The sequence below is a fragment of the Neomonachus schauinslandi genome, chromosome 8, assembly GCF_002201575.2.
Source record: "Neomonachus schauinslandi chromosome 8, ASM220157v2, whole genome shotgun sequence".
Classification (NCBI taxonomy): Eukaryota; Metazoa; Chordata; class Mammalia; order Carnivora; family Phocidae; genus Neomonachus; species Neomonachus schauinslandi.
This window is the reverse complement of record NC_058410.1, coordinates 73,346,026-73,373,078: the sequence shown is the minus strand read 5'-3', so window position 1 is coordinate 73,373,078 and position 27,053 is coordinate 73,346,026. Positions and strand designations below refer to the sequence as shown.

At 39.8% G+C, this 27,053-nt stretch overlaps 1 protein-coding gene across 1 annotated transcript; it reads right to left on the bottom strand.

Annotated features, from left to right (window-relative positions):
- Nucleotides 1-280: 280 nt before the first annotated feature.
- Nucleotides 281-26,708, bottom strand: TBX18 (T-box transcription factor 18). Its single transcript, XM_021693514.1, has 8 exons — nucleotides 26,402-26,708; nucleotides 25,054-25,258; nucleotides 22,783-22,884; nucleotides 18,671-18,842; nucleotides 12,289-12,456; nucleotides 8,561-8,625; nucleotides 2,615-2,709; nucleotides 281-1,066 (listed from the first exon to the last, which is right to left on the bottom strand). Exons 1-8 carry the CDS (start codon nucleotides 26,706-26,708, stop codon nucleotides 342-344), a joined length of 1,839 nt encoding a protein of 612 aa, XP_021549189.1. The 3' UTR covers nucleotides 281-341.
- Nucleotides 26,709-27,053: the final 345 nt, after the last annotated feature.

Below are 27,053 nucleotides of genomic sequence, written 5' to 3'. Positions count from 1 at the left end.
AAGTTTGCTGTTTGGTTTTTAAAAGAGTCTGAGAATTTTGGTTAAACATCCTACTCATGCCAACACTCTGTGCAACTAGATGAAATGGGGGTGGGGAGAGAGGATGTGGTTTTATAGGCTGCAAAACTCCACATGCTATGTACAGTTTACATATATACCAGATAATTACAATCTCACCATGAGGAAGTCAAAACACTCAGGGAGCCTTCATTTCCTATTACATGTAAATCTTACAAGCTACTGATAGTTTCTTTTCATATTGCTTTCAGAAAAAAAGAAAAAAAAATGAAGAAAGAAAATACATTAGACCAATCTGAGTATGGTTTCACTTCAAGGATTCATCAGACCATATGTGCAGACACTTGAGATGATGACAGAGGTAAGCTTCCTAGGGTCCTAGAGTCAAAGAAACTCTGCTGACCCCCACTGCTAAGCAGGTGCACTCCTTCCACAGGGGGCAACATCTGCCGATCGGTCATGGTCCCACTCGGTGAGGACCCCAAGAAACTTCCTTGGGAAGAAACAATTTTCTCAGGACTGGCAGCCAGTTTGGGGGATGTGGAGAAATTATATCCATACAAGGCACAGGGGCTGTGTAACCTGAACGTGTTATAGGAACCCTGATGGGTCTGGTTAGCAGCAAAGGCGTTGCTGGAGGGTGAAGGCATGATGTACTGAAGCTGGGGGGACATCCCCGAAATCTGCATGGACAGGCTGGTCTGTGGGCAGCTGAAAGTGTCCCCATCCGTGCCGCCCAGGGACATGTTCACCGAGGTACTGCTGCTCACGCCCACATAGGAAGGAGTCCTGGGCGCGGCGAAGGTCTCGCCAGGCTGGTTGGTGAGCCTGTTGTAGGTCTCGGCCAAGGATGTGCTGTAGCGGTTGAGGGTGAGGCCAGAGCGGGCACAGGCGGAGTAGTCAGCCGGGGCCAGGCTACACAGCTGGCTGGTGTTGGGCCCCAGGTGGAAGGCAGGAGAGGAGCAAGGGGATCCAGACAAAAGATGAGGGTGGGTGGCAGGAACGCCATTCCCAGAGCCTTGGAGCAATGTGGAAGAACTTGTATTTCCTACAAAAGAAGTTGAAATGTAAAGAGCAATGACTCCACGGCCATGTTTTCCTTTCAATTTTGTGAGCATGAGCTAGACACAGCTTGTCACAAGGAAGCCTACATGGAACGATGAAAACAAGATGGTCTTGGCTCTCAAGGAATTATAATTTAACTGAATTCAGACTGAAATATTTTAGACACAGATCCTCTCAATATTTCCAAGGCATATGATCTCCCCAGGCAATAATTTTCTTTTTTTATTGCAGAAGAGATCAGGACACTGCCACATAGAATTTTCACATTTTCTCCCTCCATTAACTTTCCTTAAGTTTTCTGATTTTCTATAATAAATATTTACAAATACTTTCCTGGCAACTTGACAACTTTCATCTTACTCTGTATCTTGTTCCTAAAGTATAGCCATCACCTCTCTTCTTTCCATATTTTACCCTTTCAGCAGACCTTGCTCTGGATCAGTATGTTTTCTTGCATGAAAATGGAAAAGAATTCCAAGGAAAGAGCCAAATTGGTCAAAGACACACCCTGCCTCAAACATATCTGCAGCTTCCCACTGAAAGCTTGTGTATTCCCAGCTGTATCACATGGGGCTATTACAAGAAGGCAATAGTCTAGAACTTCAAAAATCTCATTTCCAACCAGAACACAGGTTGGTGAATCACATGCTAACACAAGAGCAGAGGCCCACCAAATAAACACTCCTGTGAAACGGAGAGGGTGGTTGACCTTGTGTCCAATCAATAACTGCGGTGGTGGCCGTCTCCCCCTCTCTGGATTCACTGGCAGATTGATGTTTGCAAACTTGACAGAACTTAGGGGGAGAGGAGAATTCCAACAGGCTGGACAGGTTGTAAAGCCTTCATTGCTCCAGCAACAGTGTTTTATATAGCTTCTCAAAATAATCTAAAAGCCCCATCCAGTCAATGATAATTATCTAAAACCCAGCATGTTAATTGTCACTGGGGTGCTGGGCAGGATCAGGCATAAAAAGGCTGAGTGCAGGAGCGGGCCAAGAGTCCTACCTACCGAGCAGAGGAGGAAGCATCATCCCTTTGCAAGCAGCTCCCTCTGAGGAAACACTAGCCTGAGCTTGGGGGAAACACTCAGAGGTGAGCCCCGGGGTGCCTGACCTCCTCAGCATAAATCCAGCAGGTGAACCCTGCCTAGAGGCCATTGTGCTGAAGGAAGTGCAGAAAGAAGTGGCAAGGAAGGGTGAACTGGGACTGGCACTGGCAATTCCCTGTGAGGTGGGCCTGGCACAAGGGCCCACAGTCCAGCTATAATTTTAACAAGAGATTTAAGGGTGAAGTAAAGGTTGTGAAATAGATAAACAGCCTACAACATGCAAGACTTAACCTATGACCACAAGAGCCATTTTTCTGGTTCCCATCCCCATTCCTCACAGAAAAGAGGTGGATTCTGTAACAAGAGGATGTTGGTGATGAGGTCGCCATTGTGGATGCCAATGACGACAGGTGTATTTTTCAGTGCCTGAGCTTCCAGTCAAGAACCGGCTGTATCTATGACCCAGGAGACTTTGTGTTTTACCTTGCTTGGGAATTCCAGGGATATCTTCAAAGGTGAGAGTCCGTAGTGAAGGTCTCCAGAATGCATATGACTCCACAAGGGCTTCCAAACCCATTCTAAACGGAAGGATTGGGATGGAGGTGGACAAAAGAAGCCTCGTTAGGAGCAGTTGGAGCTTTCGCCAGTAATAAGCAGCTCAGAACACATCGCTGGTGTTGACAGTGTCCCCCCACATTGGTAGGGCAGGAGCTTGGCACAGGCAGAAAGAAACGCTTCAGAGATGGGCTACCATTCTGTCACCAGGAGCACAGGATGATGGAAACCACCCAAGATATGCTGTTAACATTCTCAGAAAACTAAGCCGACCTCGGAGAATAAGAAGCTGTCTCTGTGCTAAGGAGCTCAGGTGAAGAGGTCCATCCTAGCTGATGTGAGTCCAAGGCTCTTCTGGGATCTGGAATCCACCCTCTCCCACTGTAACATTACTTCTCCCTCTGATGAGGAAGGCTTTGACACAAAAGCCTGACCCTGTAAAGCCACTTTTTCTGAAGAGGCATTTCTGCCCATCATTTGGTGCCCTGGTAGCCAGCTTTAGAAGAGCAGTCATCCAAAGAAAACCACCTTCTCTCTGGGGCGGGGTGGGGGGTGTGCGCACAATCTCCATCACACCCATTGCAGCCAGCGTAGGCTCTCCCTTCAGCAACAGGGAGTCCAGGGGGTTGGCAGGCAGCACTGACCTCTCAGCCCAACATGCAGGAGGAACACAGAAAGGTGATCTCACAGGCCGGTACCACATATAGCTCTAGGATTAGCATCAAACATTCTTTTCAAGGCCCCTACGTACACTTAGTGAACGGATACTTAAAGAGACAAGATAAGTTGGTTGTAAACTATTTGCATGACATATATGTCAAATATATATATTTGAAAACAATATATATATTATATATCTAAATACATACATAAATGTATCTCCTACTGTAAGTGATTCAGAGTCCTCCTCTCCTTGAATCAGATAACTAAGTCCTCTAGGTTCTGGAAATGAGGCGCTTCACTCAACTAGCCCATTCTTCAGACCTCGCCAGTCTTCCCTCAACTACCAAAGCCCTAAGCAATTTGTTAATCTTAATAACACTGTGATTTTCATGAAACATAGAGCTCCATTGTAGGAAATGCCTGCTTTCTTAGTATCAAACAATATTCAGACTTCTCTTGTGATTGTTAGATACGGTTTTATTTAACACAGATAATCTGTATTTAATGCAAATGTTAAAGAGTGGGTCTTTAATCACTTGCACTCAACTTGCTACCTCCTCTGGATACCTTGCATCCCCAAATCAAGAACTATGAACTAAGACTAGAGGAACCCCCTGGCCCCAGAGTCATACCACCTATACAACATGGTAAAAACTCTCTAAACACTCCTAGTAAGTGATATGTGCAGATAAAACCATCTTACACAACTTGCCCTACTGTTCTAAGGTTTTACACACTGAATTTACTTCCTTAGTGTTCAGACTGTAGACTCCATTGATTTGTTGATGTCTATCATGACTCCATGGAGCATCAGTACCCCATCTTAGTGATAGAAGGAGACAGCAGTGTGTGTGTGTGTGTGTGTGGATGGGTGGTACTGAGTGCATGCACAGGCTTGTGTGCATGAACCATCCTCACATGAGTCCAGACATGAACCTGACTCATCTCTCAAGTCACAAGTTCAGGGGGTGCTGCTGTGGGAGCACCTCCAAAAGCCATCACCAGCCCCACACAGGTGCTAGTACAGGGCTGCCAAAGGGGAGAGCAGGGCAGAGTGGACCTGCACATGCCTTCCACCTGGGCTGCACTGAGCATGAAGGGCAGAACCTAGCTTTGGATGTAATCAGTGTTCTACAGAGAGAGGGCTATTTCATGGTAAGAACACTGGATTGGGGGTCAGGAGAACTGGGCTATGGCTCCAACTCATTAAAATTCACTATGTGACCCTAAGTAAATGTTTTAACCTCCCTGGACTTCAGTTTCCCACAAAGTGAGGATCAGACTATGAAAGCTCTGCATCCTTTCCTAGCTCTAAAGTTGTGCGCTCCCAAGTGATTTTTCCAAAACCAGACATCGTATCTGTGGCTGACTATGAGCCAGATGCAAGCAAGATCTACTCAATAATATTTTATGTACATTAAAGTATTGATTTGGGGGCAGTTTGGCAGCTTGGTCAGTCCCAAAACCCCATGTTGCCTGCAGGTTGCATTTAATACTCAACTAATGAATGCTGGGTACTCTTTTATCTGCTTACTCTATATTTCATTTGTACAAGGTTTTAAGACTTTCTAGAAACAAGCTTTTTTAAATGCTAAAGAATGTCAGAATGCAGTTTTGTATAAAACTGCTTTTTTATTACCACATAGATGAGTTTTAATAGTCATAGATTTGAATATTAAGGATACCAAAGTGGCCATGGAGTGGTCTCAAGGGGAGTTTGCTAAGAGGTAATTAATAAGCATCCACTGGACTTAGACATTTATTAACTATGGAGAGGATCATCCTGCATCATTTGTTTTAGCAGTGTAAACTTTATTATGCTTCAGATACAAATCCATAGACCCAGTTCTTGGGGAGACATTACTGATCATCACAAACATATAACCCTAAGCTTTAAAGAGATGCTCTGAAAAAGACATATCTACAAGTGATCTGACTTGAAGCTATTGATACTTTTCTTGAGGCTGCTGTTTCACCCTGCAAGTTCCAGAAAGGATTTCAGATATTTTGCAGGAAACAGTTATAAAATATTTATTAGCTGAATCTGGACTTTTTAAAAAAGACCTTCATTTTCTCCAGTAATGGAGACTTTTCCCATCTAGTTAAAGAAAAGATAAAAGGCACCTCCTGCAGGAGTGTAGCCAAGGCGATAATTTATACAAGATGCCTTTGAACAATTTCCACATTTTATCACCACCCTAATTTACGCTATCAAATGGCCAAGTTTATTTAGTAAAATGATTATGTTTTTCCTGAAGTATTTAAAGCAAAGAAATTTCTGTACCTTCCTGAGTAAAAAATTTTATAGGGTCAAACCTAAGGCCTAACTGAAGAATGAAACTATTCTCAGCACATAAATTCTCTTGCACGTAGCAAATGTCTTGCAGGAGAGCTTTTAAGGGCTGAAGCTACTGATTCCTATAAAATAGGCTGTAGAACCATAAATAACCAGGAAGGGATAATTTTTAATTAAAGCAAATTATTTTATATAAAGTTTAAAAAAAATCACAAGTCCGTGTTTATTTCTTGTCCTGCTTAATTTGTTTATTTCATATATGGGGAAAAATAAAAACAGAATTTATATATTACAGACCAGGGGCATTAAAGAAATAAAATGAACTTTTTCTCATGGGCTTTCTTCTCTATATGAAAAAATATCACTCCTTCCCTAAGCCCTCAACACCAATGCACACTCCAAGTCTTATATAAAACTTAAACTTTTTTTTTTAAGGAAAATATATAAGTTAGAAATCTTTAAAGCTGACCAAATTCCCTCTTCTCCATATATGAGTTTTTTTCGTTTATCAATGGAAAATGTTAAAATTAGATTTCTAAATAGAGAATGTTGATTTATAAATATTTAGCATTCCAAAATAAGCACTGAAGAGCTATCTATCATAAGCAGGAAAACTAATTTTAATGAGACAAAATGTGAAATTATTCATGTCACTAATAAGAAAGCTATGTATAGACTCAACATAATTTTCTTGTACTATGATATTGCTTAAACATTTGGAGCAAAACAAAAAATTTAAAATTTAACAAAATTTAAAAAGTGTTAAAACGTAATTCCTGTCCTGTATGTCCATTAAAAACTTTAAAAGTTATAGAGTCAGGAAAGAAATAGTAGCAAGCACCACGGATGCCACATCTATATACCTGTAAAACAAAGGAAGGAAAAATTTCATATCAAACCTAGCATTCTGACCTCATGATACCAAACAAGGGACTTAGCAGTTTATTTTCACCCATCCCACTGATTTTTTTCACTGACCAAATTCAAATGCCTTTTCATTATGCTGACATTTCTAGAATTCTTCCTGAAAACTTGTCCTATGCATCTTATCATCTCACTTCTATGTGTAGGTTTATTCACTATTGGTATCTATCCAAAACACACCTTTAAAAATATTTTTAAATGTATTGTTTCAAAAATGAACTGACAGTATCCAAGCAGTGTGATTCCCCCAGTGTCGATAGCAGTGAGGTGTCTGCTAGGTCAGTCCTACAGGGCAGCCTGGACACGGTTTCTGGCTGTTATATTCCTCAAGCCTTGTGCTGCCTTCCTGGAGTTGCAGTGAATTTTAATAAATGTATTCACTACTTTAAAAAAATAATGAAATGAAAGTAATGCAAGACCCTTAAATGGATAAATACTATACTGCTGTCACCAAAACCACAAGAAGATTCCATCAAAGTATTTGTCAAGGCAGAAAAGAAGTCACCCCAAAGGCTCCCATTAGTCCTCACCAGTGACCTTCTCGGTTACTAAATTATTCAGCTTTTAGAAACTCCTCTGGACAGCAAAGTTAACCAAGAGCCAATGTAACATAACAAAAGCCAAGCAAAGTTGTTCTCACATTAAAACAAACATCTAAAAAGGCAGAATGATTTCAATATATCAGGCAATAGGTATTATAGGAATACCTGCAAATCTTCCTACAGAATAAAGAATTTTAGAGGGAATTATTAGTCCTATTATTAGTCCGTCTTGTTGATGTACCTGCACTAAATTAAAGGCTACTCTACTCTCAATGCATTTCAGCTGCATTTTAGTCCTCATGTTGCATGGTGTTTAAACAATGCCACTGCATATGAGTATATTCTGCAAGCACTTGACTGTATTCTGAGAAAAGATCTCTGCACCAGCCTTGCCCAAATAATCAGCTGGGAGAAACTAAAAATCTGGACTACCACCTGATTGTCCTCGCTCTACAATTTTAAATCAAACTGTCCCTAAAACAAAACAATTGGGGATTTTGACTTCCTGTAGACGCAGCCTAGACCAAGTTTTCAAGAATACCAAGTTTTCAAGAAGTATTAGAATAATTTCTGGAGTAAAGTAATAAAAATTTCTCAAATATTTCTTCTTAAAAGCTTTAAAAACATTTAAGTCAAAGCCTTCCCCTGAAAAGGCGTCTGGAGAATGTTGTTAGTCTATTATTACTCTTTATTACTATCAGTACTTATTTTAGAAAATGTTGCACCAGACTATATTAGAATAGAATCATATCAATAAATTCAAAAGCCCATGGCACACACAAGGGTGATCTGCTTTTTGATAAAAGTAACAGAGTGGAATTCATTATTGTTGCTCTCCCTCCTAGTACAAACACCATAAAACACGACAAAGAAAAAATAAACAAGTGTGTAGCTGTCAGCTCAGCCAAGACAAATTTGGAAACTAAAGAACATCAGCTCTCTTGGCAATGGGGAGTAGTTTCATATTCTAGCTGGAACTCTGAGGGAACGGAACCCCATCATATTCTGAAGACAGAATCAGTAGATTGTTGTGACATCACTAAGCAAATTATAAAACAACAGCAGATGCAGAGAGGCTACTGACTTGGAATATTGAAGCCCCGGGGCCTAAAGGGTAGGCTATTGACTTGAGATACTGAAACCCTTGAGTCTGAAAGACAGGTTTCCTCAAGGTCCTTTCAGAGGTGGCATGCACTGTGCACCTTGAGAACTTGCATTTTTCAGCCAGCATCCCACTTCAAAATTTCCCTTAGGAATGGGCAGGCCATAGCACTACACCCAAAAATAAGTTACATCCAAGGCCCAGCGGTACCGACAAATTTTAATCCTCATCAGAAAATTATTTCAAAAGCATGTCAGTAACTTTAACTGTTTACCTTGTCATGGAAAATTCACAACAAAAAGCCAAATATATTGATCAGAGCCAGAATGTTCTTCACTAAGTCTTACCTGTTACGCCCAGAGTCTCGGAAGCCTTTGGCAAATGGATTCCTATCTATCTTCAGGCGAGTAATCTGCAGAGTACAAAATTCATATCAAATATTCTAAATGTCAAGTAAGGTCATTAAAAAGACAAATGGTGGAAGAACTACAAGTAATTACAAAATTGACTGTGTTCCTCTCCCCTATTTCTCAGGTATTTTATTACCTTAGCTGCAAAGCTACAAGAAAATTTCAGAAATCACCTAGATATTCATCTGCTATGAAAAAGACATTCCCCACCCCTTTTCAAACTCTGTAAATAAAATCTTTTGCTTTTAGTATCACTAGAGAAGGAAATTCTGAATCATCTGTTGATAACCAGTCCTTTGTTTGACAATCCCTCAGAACTAAAGCTCTTCCCTTTAACTCTGTGACATGGCTTAATCCTGTTCCTCTTGGTAATGGGTAACAGCTAATATCCACCTTCTACTTAGTCAAGTTACTTACAACACTTGAATGCCATTAAGCTCCTACGCATCCCTCTCTTCTTCAGAATTAGGTACTATCCGCTTCTTTAACTTTTCTGCCTCTGTATTTTTCTTTGTCTCTCTTTGAATCACCTTTATGGCCCTCATCTGATAATTTTATTCTTTCCTCTGTTTTCTGTTGAGTCCTGACCTTGTCAGAGCCCTACAGTGAATGTCTAATCAGAGCTAACCATTACTGAAAGGCTCTAATGAGATTAAATCTTATTCATGTAGTAGAAATAAATGTTTTAATTTTAACAGAAATTTGGGAGTAGGATTTTTACAAATGGTCTAATCATCTCCATTAAAAAATTTTGGGGGGGCGCCTGGGTGGCTCAGTTGGTTAAGCGACTGCCTTCGGCTCAGGTCGTGATCCCAGGGTCCTGGGATCGAGCTCCGCATCGGGCTCCCTGCTCGGCGGGAAGCCTGCTTCTCCCTCTCCCACTCCCCCTGCTTGTGTTCCCTCTCTCGCTGTCTCTCTCTCTAATAAATAAATAAAATCTTTAAAAAAAAAATTTTTTTTTAGCTACACCATCTTATAATTGACACTAATAACATCTCACCTCTTTCTTAATAGATCTCCTCCTTGCCCAAAGGGAGTTACAGCCTATTTTCTAAGAAGCACATCATGCTTTGTTTTCTATGCTCTTTGGTTTAGTGGAATCTACAAAGTTAATGAACATACTTCTGACGGTGCCATTTTAGCTAAGGATAAATGAACACTGTTGGATAACACGAAGGCAAAGAAAAGGCATCTCTGAAAACTCATGTGCAATCCCCCTATATATTGTCCTGAAGGAATTCTTTATAGTTCATTATAGCTGAACTCTTTGTTCATTTAAAGAATATTTAAATAACATTAAATAATTTAAATGTTCATTTAAAATACTATTTCAAAAAAGAGTAGAGATTTATATAATGGTGCCTTGTCTGAATACAGATATGTTACTATTGCCATTATTTTTATTACTGAGTGCATACTATATGTATGCTGTACTAAGAATTTTATACGCATATTTCATTTAATTCTCACGGCAACTTACATGTAGTTATTATCCCAATCTTATGTTTTCTTTTAAACTGAGGCTTAAGTTTCCTATGATCATAAGGTTACTTGCCTGTAGAACTAGGCTGGGACCCTGGGCTTCAGAACCCCATGCTGTTAACCACCCATTTTCCCTGAGTTCTTAAAATAGGAGCCAGGAAGTTAAAAAATGAACATCATTGTATTTGGTCATTATCAGTTTCCCTTCTTCTAATTTTTTTTACCCTATTATCGATTTGTCAAAGTTTGTCAATTGCTATTAGTGACCAACATGTACCAAAAGCCCACTGCATCTTGTTTATTGTATCACAGAGGCTGGGAGAAAAATATACATTTGACATTATTAATGTGTTGGTGTTTGAGACAAAAAGAGAGACAGATAAACTGGGGTTGCTTAAAAGGTACTAAACGTCTCTGCTCTTTTCTCCTCATGCATTATACTTTTCCTAAAAAAAAAAAAAAATCATTTTCTGCATCTAACATATTTTAAGACTATTTTCCTAATTATCTCCAGTCCTTCTAAAGGTTAACTTCTATACAAAAGCGTGACAATGTGAGTGAGAGGACAGAATGGCTTCAGCTGTGGGACTGGCGGCTCTGCATGGATGACAGCAGATGCACCTCCCAGCCCAGAAGGAAGATGCAGGGGACGGGATCCAAATCTCCTCATAAGTTTTAACAACAAAAACCACAACCGGGAGATTTTAAAGCCTTAAAATTTAACTGAGATGTAAATAAATGTAAAGAGAAGTGGAGACCTAAAATAATTCTCCTGACCACTAAAATTAAAAAAAAAGTCTACCACAGACCACATCAGCCTCAACTACATCACTATTTTTTATGAAAACTGGCCATAAGTGCATGGACTAAATAATCGCCTTGAATCCGTTTTCCACCTACTTGACACAGCCTTAAAGAAATACATATGCTTGGGCGCCTGGGTGGCTCAGTTGGTTAAGCGACTGCCTTCGGCTCAGGTCATGATCCTGGAGTCCCGGGATCGAGTCCCGCATCGGGCTCCCTGCTCGGCGGGGAGCCTGCTTCTCCCTCTGACCCTCCCCCCTCTCACGTGCTCTCTCATTCTCTCTCTCTCTCAAATAAATAAATAAAATCTTAAAAAAAAAAAAAGAAATACATATGCTTACCTATATTGAAAAGAAATATTTCACTTTTGAAATTATTACTAATTTTACGAAAAGATTGCCCCACAACTGCTGATCTCTCAGGCTATAAGCATATATATCACCCTCTGTCACAATTAAAGCATATCTTAAAAGAAACAGCCCTTTTTGTATATATGCCAAATGACTACATAAGATAAATGCTTCTGAAATATTTCCTATAATACATGGATTATAGTTTTAAAATAATGTGAATTATCAAATCCCGTGCTCTATGATACAATCCAGGATTCATATTCTACATGTCTATTTCCTAGGCAATATACATGCCTTTTTTTTTTTTTTTTTTGGTAGAGAAAGAGAGATAGAGTAAGTGGAGGGGAGGGGGAGAGGGAGAGAGAGAGAGAATCTTAAGCAAGCTCCACGTGCAGTGCAGAGCCTGACTCAGGGCTCAATCTCAGGACCCTGAGATCATGACCTGAGCCAAAATCAAGAGTCAGACACTCAGGGGCACCTGGGTGGCTCAGTTGGTTAAGCATCTGCCTTCGGCTCAGGTCATGATCCCAGGGTCCTGGGATCCAGCCCCACATTGGGCTCCCTGCTCTGTGGGGAGCCTGCTTCTCCCTCTCCCTCTATCTACTGCTCTGCCTACTTGCGCTCTCTCTGTCAAATAAATAAATAAAACTTAAAAAAAAAAAAGAGTCAGACACTCAACCAACTAAACAACCCAGGAGCCCCCACAAGATTTTTTATTTTAATTATGACATCATGATTCGACATCTCAAAATGGAAAGCAAACCTACACTGTTAGTCATGAGACACATTCTTTTCTAAAGAAATTCTCACTAGAAGTAGCCTTACTTGGGGAATCATGGATAAAAAAAACTGTTTATACACACACACACACACACACACACACACACACACACACACCCTGGATGTCTTATATGGCAAATGCTTTATGACACTTCATAACATTTAGATACAGTGAAAAGCATAGCTAGCTTTCTATTGACACCTGAAACAAAAAGTCTAGAAAGATAGCAATTCTGAGAACAATACCTGTTGGTTCTGATAGGCAGTGACAGTTGTGAAGACAGTTTCTGGAAAGGAGAATGCCTTTACTCCCTCCCCAGATGGAACAGGCTTGATGGGAGAAAGATCATCCCCACAGTCTTTACGGATGACATGGACCCGTGGTTGGTATTTGTGCATAGAATGAAGAATAATCTGTGTCAAGGAAAGAAAGCCAAATATATCAACAACTTCTGCCCAATCTCAACACCATGACTAAATATTTAATGTGTAAAATAAATCCCAGTTGGAAATGAAAATGTCCAAGGATGCAGAAGTGCCAATTTAATAAAGTATGTCAAAACTGGCAAGGGAGGGCTAAGAAGTTATTTGTAAAATATGCATAAAAATACAAAAGGAAAAAAATCATTATTTTGGTGGAACGCGGTATACAACCATGAATTTTAACATCTAATTTTCTGTTTCTGAAAATACAAGAATAAATTCAACAGTATTTTATTATAATGAGCCAGATGGAACATAAAAGAGTCCAAACCAGTAAAACTAAAAATGAGATTGAAATGATAATTTAAATTCCACCACACCCATCCCCTAAAAATAAGTATTTGCACACCAAGGTTTTCTTCAGAGAACACTTTTCTTCCATTGGTGACAGCAACATGTCTATTCAAGGGCAAAAGGAATTCTAAGGATACCCAAGAGTCTGCCTTGTGTGTGGCTTACAACATCCCTGGCTTGCCTGGAGAACCCAGTGTCCATGTCTCCATCAGAGCGAAACTTCCAAAACCCAGGCACCTGGGGATAGAAAAGCTGGTGCACTCAGGCTCTTCTAAGGAAATCTGATAATATGGTTCAACTACTTTCTACCTCATGATTCCACTTCTGAGAATTTATCCAAGAAAATATTTCAAATCCAAAAAAATCGCTTTATGTATAGAGATTGGCAGCACCCCATTATATAACAGTAGATAAACTATAAACCACTTACATGAGTAGATTGGTTAAATAAATGAAAATCCATACAATGGGATAGATGTTATTCAGCCATTACTAAGTGCTGTTTAGGACATTTTTAACCACAAAATAAAATGCTTCTTTTTAAACCTTCAATGATCCAAGCTGTTTATAAACTAATCACAATGACATGAAGACAGTAAAAAGGACCCACAGAAAGATAGGAACAGTTATCATCTCTGGATAATGGGACTGTGGGTGAATTTTTTTTCTTTTTCTTTATGTTTTATGCTTTCAAGGTATAGGAGATGGAGTAACAAAAAAATAGCCTTACCCAATGAATTTTTCTATTTGCTGCTGGGAGTCCACGTTCAGGTATTGGTTAATGAGTTTAGTTAAGAGAGCTGTATCTTCCCTGAGTTACACGATTTGAATTCAGGTTTAGGGAGTTGAGAGTTTAGAGGAGAAATCCTTAAACAAAGTCTTGGAAAAACACAGTGGTTGACCTGTCTCGTGTTTTTAAGGATACGGGCAGTTTAACAAAGCCAAATTCAGAATATTTGGTCAGCCCCAAAACAAATAGCCCTATACCTGGAGAGCATGTTTGCAGCCACCAGAGGATGTCTTTCCCCCCTGGCAGTAATAACCAGCACGGTGGTCAGTTTTGTTTTGTTTTTTTACCCTAAAATTTTCTTTCCATCAGTGGAAGAGATCCTGGATGGCAGATCTAATGACACTGCCCACCAGACCTGCTTGAATGGGGGTGGGGGGGGTGGGGAGGGTATAGCACAAATATAAGGAAAGGATAAGAGAATACAATAGCCCTCATAGTCACCTGCAGATACACACATGAATCTGCAACCTCTGGAAAAGTCTCTTTCCAGGTCTAAAAAAGATAGAACTTCAGTAATCCATTAGCGGCTCACAAAAATCAATTTAAACAGTTGCAACCGGAAATTTTTTAAATAAATAAAATTATAAAGTAGAAACATAGAGTGTGCTCCTTATAGTAAGGATAAGTACTATTTTGCGAAACATTGTCTGTTTTCTTTGCGTGTGTTTATACCAGGTCACAACGTAACATGTACATCTAGTTATGTGAGTCAGGTAAAAAGTCTGAAAAACATAGGTGTAAGATTTATTCTAATGATTCTAGTGATCAGCAAATTCCAGGGTAGAAGAGAAATTGGAGAAAGCTACTTTACATCAAACAAACAAAAATAAGTACATAGCTAATTTCAGAAAACTGGAATAAACTGACTCGGATTGAAGGAAACAAAAACTGATTTGGGTTTCCGTTTACTACCCAATGAATATAGGTTCTTGTTTTAGGAAGTCTTTGTTCTCTCAAGCAGATTCCTCCATATAGCTATATATATTTAAATTTTATTTATTTCTTCCTATCTTTACAGATAGGAGATCTGACCTGAGCCAAAATGAAGAGTTGGCCACCTAACTGACTGAGCCACCCAGGCGCTCCTCTAATTTTTTAGGGAAATGCTCGTCTAAATGTTTCCCTCCAGATAACAAATTCCAGATGAATAAGGAAATATGCACAGGATGAGAAGGAAATATCTTACCCAAGCATGCTAACCATTTGCACATTGGTAGCCCAAGGACCAGTCTTAGATTGTATACAATCCAACATAAAGCTGACTACAGATTCCCGAAGGAGTAAGTAGAGATTATAAAGTCTTTACAACATTCAAAGATTAGTTGTGGAGTGGTAGAACATTCCACTCTAGATTCTCACCAATATTTCTCTCTAAACAATCCCTGTATTTGGAAAGATGAAGTCACACTGAGGAAAACCCAATGGCATATAATTTCATGTCTCATACAGGTCTAGGTCCAGCCACAGCCCTGTGAGGATATGATTCCTATATTAAACACACCATGTTTAATAAAAGTCCCAAGTCATACATGCAGTTCTCAGGGTACTACATTGAATGCTTATATTTTTCACAGAGTAAAACTGGAACTGGGGGGGCCAAAAAAAAGTAAGAAAGCAAGTTAGAAAGTAAATTAGAAAATCACCTCTCATTTAAGTCTACAGCTTGATTAATTAGAAATTAGTGTCACTTCCTTTAGATTTTGGGGGCAGGAGAACCTCAACCACATGATGGTAGAGGGGTGAGTCCCTTAAGAGGTCTCTGTATCAGGAAATGATGAAACTGAATTAGAAAGTCCCACCATAATGGTACTACCGTCTTCCTAGATGCTGAGTCACAGCAACAATGGACTAAGAAAAGAATTCCTAATCTCGAACTAACCTCATTTGAGGTCATCAAACTGAGTAAATAAATACAATAGACACGTTCCTCATGAAACCTTCCCAATCTCTCCTGGCTGGAATAATGTGGTGTCTGTACTTCTCTGAGCCAACTCTCCCCATCTAGGCTAGATCACTGAAGGCAGAGACTATGGCTTTTTATGTTACACTACATTTTACAAAGTCTTAAAAAATATATTTTTTAAATAAATAATGGAAAAGAGCATTTTTTCTCCTACATTCTCTCTAGTATCAACTGATTCATACATTTTTACCAAGTGTAAAAGCAATTTTCTTGCTTCCTAAATGGACAGGTATATATCTTTCTCTTTGTTTCCACACTCATTAATTACCTCCTTGTATTAAAGTATTACATCCTATGCCACAACCTTAAAAGAAAAATTTAACTGATAGACGACACATTTCTCTAGGTTTTGCCTGTTTTCTGTTATGTTTTTCGGTTTTCCTAAAAGTGAAATATTATAATTATTTAGGCATAAACAATTGAATTTCAATTTGCAATGTATTCTTTTGTGTTTAAATAAATTCTGTGCGCTCATTAATTTTATGTGTTAACTTGGCTAGGCCATGTTATCCAGGTATTAGGGCAAACGTCAGTCTGGGTGTTGCTATGAAGGTATTTTTTAGATGAGGTTAACATTTATTTTTTATATGATTTATTCATTTATTTCAGAGAGACAGACATAGAGAGAGTGAGCTTGTAAATGGAGGGGGGGTGCAGGAGAGGGAGAGAACCTCAAGCAGATTCTGCACTGAGTGCAGAGCCCAATGCAGTGCTCAATCTCACAACCCTGAGATCAGGACCTGAGCCAAAATCAAGAGTCAGACGCTCAACCAACTGAGTCACCTAGGTGTTCCCAGATGAGGTTAACATTTAAATCAGTAGACTCTGAATAAAGCAGAGTACTCTCCATAATGTGGGTGGGCTTTATCCAATCACTTGAAGGCCTTAAGAAAAACAGACTGAGATCCCCTGAGGAAGAAGAAATTCTGCTTTGAGAACACCTTCATGCTTGAGATGCAACATCAACTCTTCCCTGGGTCCCCAGCCTGCTGGCCTGCTCTGTAGATCTGGGACCTACTAGCCCCCACAATTATGTGAGCCAATTCCTTAAATAAACCTCTCTCCATGTATATATTTATACACATTCTACTGGTTCTGTTCCTCTAGAAAATACTGTTTTACATAAAGTCTAGTGAAATTACAAAGTTAAAATTATAGAAACAAATTACTCTATCTATACAAATATTAGAGATATATTGAGTATTATATATAAAGCCAATAATTTCATCTGAAAGAATTAGAATTAGAAAATGACCATACTGATTTAAATTATTTATTTATTTCTGTATGTATTTAATTTTTTTAAAGATTTTATTTATTTATTTGACAGAGAGAGAGCATAAGCAGAAGGAGAGGGAGAAGCAGACTCCCCGCTGAGCAGGGAGCCCAATGCGGGGCTCGATCCCAGAACCCTGATATCATGACCTGAGCCGAAGGCAGATGCTCAACCGACTGAGCCACCCAGGCGCCCAGATTTAAATTATTTAAAGAAGTGTACCTTATATATGATAGTGTATATTTTTTAGACCCAGTTATCTCTTTAAAAGATATGTTCTCAAACTGTAGAACTCAGAAAAGTAGAGGATATTTAAGCTTTCGAAAACAAGTCACGCTTAATGGCATTATTTTTAAATTTTCTACTCCAAAAACAAAAGACCCCTCAATGAACATGCTGGCAAAATTTCAGCCAGTGCCCTCAATGAGACAGTAGAAACTAGTGTTCCTTCCCTGAAGTCAAGTGAAAAATAACTGTTACTACTTGACTGTGTACATAAAGAATAAAAAGAACAGAAATGAAGTAATGCACTAAAATATTAAGTTGGGCATTAAGTTGGATTCAGAAATAAAATATACTATGATACTTATCTGATTTTGTTTTAAATCATAAAAGGCAACAAACAAACAAAAGCAAGGTAAAATAGATATATCTTAAAAATCTAGATACTGAATTTGTACCACAATAAAATTTATACTTGAATGTTTTTATTAAGGTCAATTGCTTACGATACTGCCTAGCAACTTGCAAATCATTTCCCATCATAACTGTATTACTAGTTTATGACAGTTTGCAGTTTTGTTTTAAAAGATTTACTCATAGGGGTGCCTGGGCGGCTTAGTCGTTAAGCGTCTGCCTTTGGCTCAGGTCATGATCCCAGGGTCCTGGGTTCGAGCCCCGCATCAGGCTCTCTGCTCAGTGGGAAGCCTGCTTCTCCCTCTCCTGCTCCCCCTGCTTGTGTTCCCTCTCTCGTGGTCTCTCTCTCTCTCTGTCAAATAAATAAATAATCTTAAAAAAAAAAGATTTGCTCATAAATATACTCTCTTTATGTCACCCTTTGAGAAATGAACTAGTTGGCATGTAAGACGTACTCTTCAAAAGGCATTTCAATCCTGCCTCAATCAAAACCTTCTCAAATAACAAAAACCTAATAGAAATGCTAGCTTATGATGGAAATCAGCATGTATCCAGAGTTACTTATTTATTAAAATAATAATGTAGAAATCTTGCCTAGGAACAATACTGCGTAACAATAAGGTGTTAAAAATCACTATATTATTGGAATGACTGACTTTGACTTACGCATCATGTTTCAGCAGTTTTAAGACTAAAAGGAGTTGTTGTAACATATTTTGACACATTAGATGCCATTACAAAACAACTGGGAACTTGTAGATGGAATACACAACTCCTGTAAGCCTGGACCATTACTGAGAAGCAATAAGCTTCAACTGGGAAAAGAGCTGAATACAGGCAGGACACAATAAACCATTATCCCTGTTAACCCAACTCCCTAGTATTCACATTCAGAGCATAATAATTAGCACCTCATAGTGTTTCAAACAAATGTTTTGGCTAAAATGGCTGCCTGAGATTCCATCATTTCAATACAAATGCAATATCTAGTTTTAACCTATTAAATATTTCATAGGATACGCTTCAGGCAACAGGCATAGTCTCTGATGCAAATATAACCTTGATTTTGCACAGATTAGGCACATGCTGATCAACTTTGGAGAGAAATTCATGCCCTTCAGTCAGACACAGTGTAGATGTGGCTATGCCACCCCATGGTGGCCCATTAGAGAAGCCATCTACTCACATGGCCTTGGTCATCCAGTTCATTGTTGGTGAGCTTCAGCTTGTCAAAGCTGATCACTTGTCTCATCCAAGTCTCTCCTGAGGCAGGCGAGTCTGGATGGATGTACACCCGTGGGGGCACAGGGGAGTCAGCATTACCCGCCACCATCCATTTAGAGCTGTGGTAAACATACCTAGAAGGCAATGACAAGACTCAGTATACAGACTCTTGTTTTCTTGGAATTTCCAAGTCCGTCGAATCAGACAAACTGCATATCTTTTATTTTTAAGTCTAAAAAACAACAATTTACTCTTTACATCCAATACATGTAAGATTTCAAGCACTTTTCAAAAACTCTCTGAGGCAGCAGTGGCCTATTGACCTCTCAGAGTAAGTGATGTGTTAAGGATTTATGCACATTATCACCCCCCTAAATTCAAGTATCTTAATTCTTATGAATCACACTTATTCACATTAGACATTCCATCTGTATTCTGATATTTTCCATTTTACATCTGGATATTCAATTGACATGAAGAAACTATTGTTGTCAAGCTTAAAGTTGTCAAGCTCAGCTTTAAGTAAATCTCAAAAATACTTGAGAGTTATAACTTAAAGTGTCCTACTTTAAGACCACTTCCCATTTTAGGCAATGTAGAGACGAATTAGGTAGATGGTAGAAAGGCAAGGGGAAATTGTCAAAAGTTCCATAACTTTTATTTTCTTAGAAAAAGAGGTTTTTTTGTTCTTGTTTTTTTAAAGATTTTATTTATTTATTTGACAGAGACAGAGACAGCGAGAGCAGGAACACAAGCAGGGGGAGTGGGAGAGGGAGAAGCAGGCTTCCCGCTGAGCAGGGAGCCTGATGTGGGACTCAATCCCAGGACTCTGGGATCATGACTGAGCCCAAGGCAGCCGACTAATGACTGAGCCACCCAGGTGCCCCGAAAAAGAGTTTTAGCTATGATCATTTAGAATATTTTTCTAATTCTATAAAACTAAAAATTACAGATAATGTATTAAGTTTAACTTAAAATTTTTGTATAATCAAAAAATGTAAGTCTTTACCTCCTAAATTTTTCTTTTCCAAACTTTATAAGAAAATTCTTTAGTTTGCAAATACCACTCATCAAAATATACATCAAATTTTGAAAATGAGCATATATCTAATTAATATTATTTTTCTAATTAAGGGACCAAACGTCCTCTTCTGTTTGTTTATATATGTCAAATATACTGACTATATAAGAATGATACATTTAAATAACAATGTTTCAGGTAATAAATAAGATCATAATATTTAATCCTATATTCAGGTTATCATTTATTAATTGTTAATTTAAAATTCACTAATTCAAAAACTAGAAACTAGTATATCATGATTCACTTAGAAAAGGATATAAAATGAAATTATATACTTCGGTGTTTTCCTTCCAATAGTATTTTAAAATATGACATACAATTTAAAGCAATAATTTGTGGATAGTCTCAGAGAATTCTACCTGTGGAGTATGCGAATTTCTTTTAAAAATAGCATGAAACATTTTCATAACATCTCTGGTGAGGCCCTCTGTTTCAACTAATATCACATATTTCATTCTTTTGAGCTCAATATGCCTTCTATTCTTTAGTTCCTTTCCTTGGGGAAAAAATACATAATCACAAAATTAAGAATAATTTTTTAAAAACTTCCCTGAATTGGTACAGCGTAATTTCAGTAAATAAGTTCCTAAGTGCATGGGCTTCTGTGACTATTAAATGTGCATCACAATAAATCACAAGCACTTTGAATTTGACCAAATAACCACTCTTTGACAGCAGAGAATAAGACAAAAACTTTTTCTACTACTGCTAAAAGTTAGAAAATAAAATGCAAATCTTAGAAATGCAAGAAAAAAACTGCCCTATAGTTACTCCCAAAATAAACAGAGTAATACGCTCTATCAAAACCTAGAAAAAGTACGCATATCCAATAGTTCAAAAATCCACACCCACCAAGATAATAAATGTTACATGTTACATATTCTCTGTGAAACATTCTAAATATAATTACTAAAACCAAATTTCTTGGGAAGCATTGTAAGTGAAAAACAAATTTATGATTAAGTTTGATCTTTTAAAATTTGACATCTTAATACCAATACTTGAAATTTTTCTTGCTTTATGTGAGAATAATAAGAATCAACTAAGTAAAATAAACCATCCAAAATACATGAAAGATATCTGGAGAAACAGGAGAGAGATTTGGAAGAGAAAGGAATAATTTCTAAGCTCATTAAGAATTACACTATCTTGTATTATGCTGAGCGAAATAAGTCAAACAGAGAAAGACATGTATCATATGACCTCACTGATATGAGGAATTCTTGATCTCAGGAAACAAACTGAGGGTTGCTGGAGTGGGGGGTGGGGTGGGAGGGATGCGGTGACTGGGTGATAGACACTGGCGAGGGTATGTGCTCTGGTAAGCGCTGTGAATTGTGCAAGACTGTTGAATCTCAGATCTGTACCTCTGAAACAAATAATGCAATATATGTTAAGAAAGAAAAAAAAAAAGAAGAATGTAGCGGGAGGGGAAGAATAAAGGGGGGGAAATCGGAGGGGTAGACGAACCAAGAGAGACAATGGACTCTGAAAAACAAACTGAGGGTTCTAGAGGGGAGGGGGGTGGGAGGATGGGTTAGCCTGGTGATGGGTATTGAGGAGGGCACGTTCTGCATGGAGCACTGGGTGTTATGCACAAATAATGAATCATGGAACACTACATCTAAAACTAATGATGTAATGTATGGCGATTAACATAACAATAAAAAATTTTAAAAATATATCATTTTGCTGAGCTTTGATATATATGTACATACTATTACCTTATTTAAAATTGAAAAAAAAGTTTTATGTAAGCGTAAAAAAAAAAAAAAAAAAGAATTACACTGTCTTTCTCAACACAAAACCCAAATTAGAATATGGATTTTTAACCAAGTATATTTAAAGAATAAACAGTGCCTTCTAGTTTCTACCACGTACTAGATAATTTTAGCAAACTCTCTAATGAGTTATTTAATTAAAATAAGCAATATAATACAAAACAAAACAATAAAACTGTCTTCTTTATTACCCATTTTTTTAGTATTCCGTATGTGCCTGTACTAATTAAATCTGAATACTTTTGACACTGGTAAGCCTGTTCCAAAAAAGTACTTCCCTAAGTTTTAAAAAGCGATAAAAACCAAATCTGACTTCATTTAAAACTTATTAAATGCTCTAGTTGTTTATAAAAAGTAAAAAAAAAAAAAAAAAAAAAAATAGAAACAAGACCAAAATTTAAAGCAAGCATCTTCTGGTCTTCTACTCAAAATTTCCCTTTTCAAATGTTAGCGTTTTTAACTCCTCAGGAAAGTAGAAAGCATTGTCCATTGAAAATTGCTGATTTGCTTACTTGCCAAAGAAAAAGAGCAAAGGTTGGTTTGAAACTGAAGAATGTGGATCTTTTCCAACCTTACTTGATATCCAGGTAATACATCCTCTTTCAAAATCTAAATCTTACAATATTTTTTTAATCTACTGTGTTAACTACTAACCAAAAACAACAGTAAATTAACAAATTCATTACCAGTTTAAAGATGTCCTAATATACTAATGAATTATGAGATTTTATTTTTCTAAATTCAATAATTTCCTAAAATTAAAGGGAATAAGCCTGCCAACAGTTATGATTTTGAACACAACAAGAAAAAGGGAATTTATGTAAAGCTCAAAATAATCACAAAGGAAATGAAACATTTAGTTGAATACTACCTATACCTACAAACTTAACATTTCCTCTCAAATTCTAATTGAAAAGTGAATCATTTAAAACACACAGTTTAGCAACCCTAAACTAGCCCCTATTTAAAGTTCTCAATATTTAAAGGACATTTCTGTATCTGTTAAAAGTAAAACAAAAATTAAGTTTCCACATTTACTGCAAGAGAAGGCACCACCTGGCCTCCTGGAACTGTCGGGGAGTTGGGTTATAGATCTAGAAATTCTACAGGCTTCTGGAAACAAACATCACAGTCCTCACAGATGAAACAGGCACAGCCTGTAAAATCCTAGCGTATTCTTATCCTGCTGTATCCATCTGATCACCGTACCTGTATCTTTTGTTGTCCACTGGCACAATATCCATGGCAATGTAATACTGCTGGTGAGGATCTAGTCCTGAGATCTTCACTCTCATTGCTGGAAACATGCGCCTATGCATATGGAGGGGAGGAAACAGGGTATGGGTTTTGTTTTTGTTTGTGATTAAGCATGGAGAACGAATAAGTGAAGAAACCTCTCTGTTTTTCATATGGACAAATTTATAGCGTTCACTTTGATAACGTTAATTCAAAGAATCAGAATACAGGACGTAGCAAAAAAGAGGCTTTTAAATGTAATTTGTTGTACCCTGTCGTGCACTGTTGTTTACTGAAATGTCAGTACAGCTAAAAGGAAAAGAATTGTACACTGAAAGAGTAATAGCACTAAAAAAAGCAGTTTATTTTTTAAATAAAAATCAATGAGCATATTTACTTTAATAATGCAAATGACAAAAATGTTCCAAAGGTAGAAAGAGAAAATTTGAATTTGTACAAGTGATAAAATACATTATAATGTGAAATTTTAAAAGGGTTATAAAAAACCACAAGGAGCCAATGTGCCATGCTATAACCAAACAATATGTTCTTTATTGAGACAGGACTTCCTGTCTGCAGCATGGTAAAGGTGAAGTGCAAAAGTTGCTCTAAATTTGAAAGGTATAGTAAAACTTCTTTATTGAAAGCAGAAACTAAACACAATGTATATTTACCAAATCATTCCTTCCCCCACTATACCCTGGAAATACTTTCTTATTTAACCACACTTACTCAAAACTTCACTAATTAAAACAAATGAAAATCTGCATTTCTTTAGGCTTCCCAGACATGCATATCAAAGGAGATGCTGAAGTACACTAGACTATCTTTTAAAAAGAACACAGAGCAAGAATATAACAGCAAATTATTGCATATGAAAAACAAATAGAGCAGTTCTTTTTTTTTTTTTAACTTTCATCTAATGATTTATGTCTAGGACCCTTCCAGTTAATCTAATTTTTGCTAATTTAACCTTATAACACAAATTTTAGTACTGTTTACCAAAAACTTTTTCTTTAACAATAATGCCATTAAAGACCACTTCCAGAGAAAAGAAAGTCCATTATTCCTAACTAGGCATGAGAACAGTTTAATATGCTGGCTGTTTTAGTGTTATTTCAGTGCACCTGTAAGATAAAGAGTAAAGGTCTTTAACTACATCCTTTATAAGACAACTGTTGCTTTGTGTTGTTGAAGACTGAATTTGGATCATTAATAAAAGCTCTGTGAAAATGTAGAAGGTAGCATATGGATTCAATAAAATATGTTTTTGTAATTTCTAATAAGTTTGGATACTTTTATGCTATCCAGGTTTTTGCCATGTGTATTCCCTGAAAGAGTTTCTGTGCTTTTTTAAAGTTCCTTTTAAGGAAGATATTATTCATAGATTTCATTGCACTAAATGAACTGAAAACTTTAAAATGCAAATATTTCTGTGCTTCCTTCAAATTAACAGTATCTGGCCAACAAATCTATTTATTTTACTAACTAATGGATGTGCAAATTTCACACTTTCAAAAAACATATAACTTCTTACAATTTTTTTTTAGTATTCTTCAGCAAATTTAGATGAATGTGTTGGATTTCATTTAGAATAAATATATATATATATATATAACCACGTAACTGGATCTACAAACAGAATGGTTTTTAAAAAACGGGTAATTATTTTTGCAGGGATTATACATGTATTACTGATGATTCCAGTAACTTTTCATTCTAGTATAATATCAAAATAGTACAAGACATCACGTTCTTACATTGCTAGGAAATCTTTTGATAAAGAACCAGCCTGGAAGTCTGGAATCTAAAAAAAAAACAAATCATAGTTTTCTAAAGAGTAAACTGCGTTTTTTTTTTAAAAAAGGGGGGGTTAAGGGAAGTCATCTGTTCAGTAGTTCCAGAAACGATAACTAGAACCTAAAAACATGCCTGGACAGATGTATACATAACCACGAATGTCTAACTCCCCAGCACACAGAGTATCACCCGCAGCCGCATCGGCGGCGACGGGGATTTTTCCCTAACGTCCAAGAGGGCGGCGGGGCTGTGTCCCTCACCGACTGCACTCCGGTATAGGCAGGCAAAGCCAGTCTCAAAAGTGAACCACAACCCGGGCCTTGTCTTGTCTGCACAAAAATGCTAACCAGAGACTCCACAGCTCTGCAGGCCCTTCTCCTTCCTAACCCATCAAGGGGTAGGGTGAGGCCAGGGCCCGGGCGTTGGCGACAGATCGCCCTTTACCTGCCCGCCTTGGTGATGATCATCTCCGTGCCGATCTCGTGAAAGCGCTTCCAGAGCTCTGCTCCCTGCAGATCCACCCTCGGGGCCTGCGGCGAGGGCAGCGGGGTTCCCGGCCGTGCCAGGGAGGGCGCCGGGGACCCCTTCGGGGATCCTCCCGGGGACGCCAGCGGGGAAGCGCCCTGCAGGAAGCCGTCCTCACAGCCGCCTGGGCAGCAAAGAGCAAAGAGGGGTAACGGTGAGGGCTTGCGAGAGGAAGTCGGATGGGGAGACTGACCCCCGGAGGGCGGCTGGGGAGACGAAAAGGACCAGGAGAAAAGGGGGAACTTTCGTGCCTTCGGATTCTTCTAACACCCGCTCTGCCCGCCAAAGGGACTCGACGTGCCAGCGAGGCCTCCAAGGACCGAGTCCCGCAGGGGCATGAGGGCCGCGTCCACCCCTCCTCCCGGCCTCCGCCAGGTCAAGGCCCCAAATAAGTTTCGCGCCGCCGCGGGGTTCTAGGATACGTGCCCAACTGAGCCTGAGATAGGTTCCCGAGTCCAGAGCCCCACTGCAGACCCCGACACACCCGCTACCCGAAACGCACGCAGCAAAACCGCCTGGCGTCGGTGTCCCTGGTCCGGAGTGCCTGGGCCTCCTTTAGCGTTAGGCGTCTGAGGCCCCTCGCTTTGGGCCCAGGCGGAGGCATCCTCTAAGAAAGCTCTTCAGCCTCGGCTCCCGCCAAACTCCCCGACCGCCCTGAGCTCCTTTAGCCAAGCAGCGAAGCGACGAGAAGATAGCGAAAAGCAAGCTCACGGTGGCCGACGGCCTCGGCAGTGGGAATCCAGAGGGGAAGGGAAGGGCTCAGCTACCCCTGGCGAAACCACGTTTGCAAATACGCCGCCCTCTTCCTGGTTTGCCCAAACTGTTTAGGGCATTCGTTCCGGTTTCGGGGGGGTTATGCCGTCGCTCCCCCCACCCCCTTGCTTTTAAAAGTTAGGAAAGAAAAAAGCGCACCCATTGGCTGGAACCCCAAGGGAGGCAGATGCGGAAGGCACAGACCTGCACCGCCGAGAGCCGCAAAGAGCTGCGGCCGAAGGCACGGGTCGCGAAGTGGGCGGCGGCAGCCTGAGAAGGGGGGCTAGGAGCGGCATTTTAACCGTCTGGAGGGCGACCTGAGTTGAGCGGCGAGAGCGGCCAAGGCGGCTGCGAGCTTCGCGCCCCGACACCCAAGGCCAAAGCGCTGGTGGCTGAATTGCCTCAGGCACGGAGGGGCACCGCGCGCGCGCACGCCCTTAACTCGCAGAAGTTCAGGTTCCCCGCGGACCCGGAGGGACGCGCCAGGAAGTTGGGCGGGAAAGGGCCGACTCACCCGCGGCTCCACGGGAGCCGCAGCTCCGTTCCAGGTCTGCGCAGCTCCGGCCGGGTCCAGATGCCGCCCCAGCCGATGGCGGGAGCGCAGGGCCTTCGTCTCCCTCGGAGGAACCCTTTTCACCGGCGCCACCGCCGCGGCTGCAGCCTCCGTCATCTACGGCCCCCGCTGCCTCTTCCGCGCCCAGCTTTCGTCGCTTCTTCTGAAGCTGTTGCTGCTTCTCGGCGCCTATCAGCGCCTCCACGGAGAAGGCGTGCGCCTTAAGGCTTAGCATGCTGCACGGCGAGCCCCTCCGCTTCTCGGCCATCCCCGCCGCCTGGCGCCCGCCCGCCCCTCACGCACATACACTCAAGCGGGCACACGCACACACTCACTCTACTCCCCCACCAAAATTTGAACGACTCTCGGGGCCTCCCGCAGGCCGTTGTGGCCCCTTCCCTGCCGCGGGCAAAAACAAATTTGGCGTTTCCTCTTTCTCGCTTGTGTTGGGATCCGAGGAACCAGCGACGCGCCCGCCAAGTTTCCTTCCCTCGGTCTCTCGCGCGCGCTCTCTCACTGATGCACTCCTTCGTTCCCACCCCCTCCACCTCCTCCTGCTGCTCCAAGATCTGCTTCGACTGATGCGCCAGAGAGGACTAACATGGGTAAAAAA

Excerpts from the sequence above, each read along its gene's own strand:
- TBX18 (XM_021693514.1), bottom strand. The coding sequence starts at position 26,708 with ATGGCCGAGAAGCGGAGGGGCTCGCCGTGCAGCATGCTAAGCCTTAAG. Across the intron at positions 22,885-25,053 it reads ATCATCACCAAGGCGGGCAG|GCGCATGTTTCCAGCAATGA; the intron begins GTAAAGGGCGAT and ends CCATATGCATAG. Across the intron at positions 18,843-22,782 it reads GTGGACAACAAAAGATACAG|GTATGTTTACCACAGCTCTA; the intron begins GTACGGTGATCA and ends ATTGCCTTCTAG.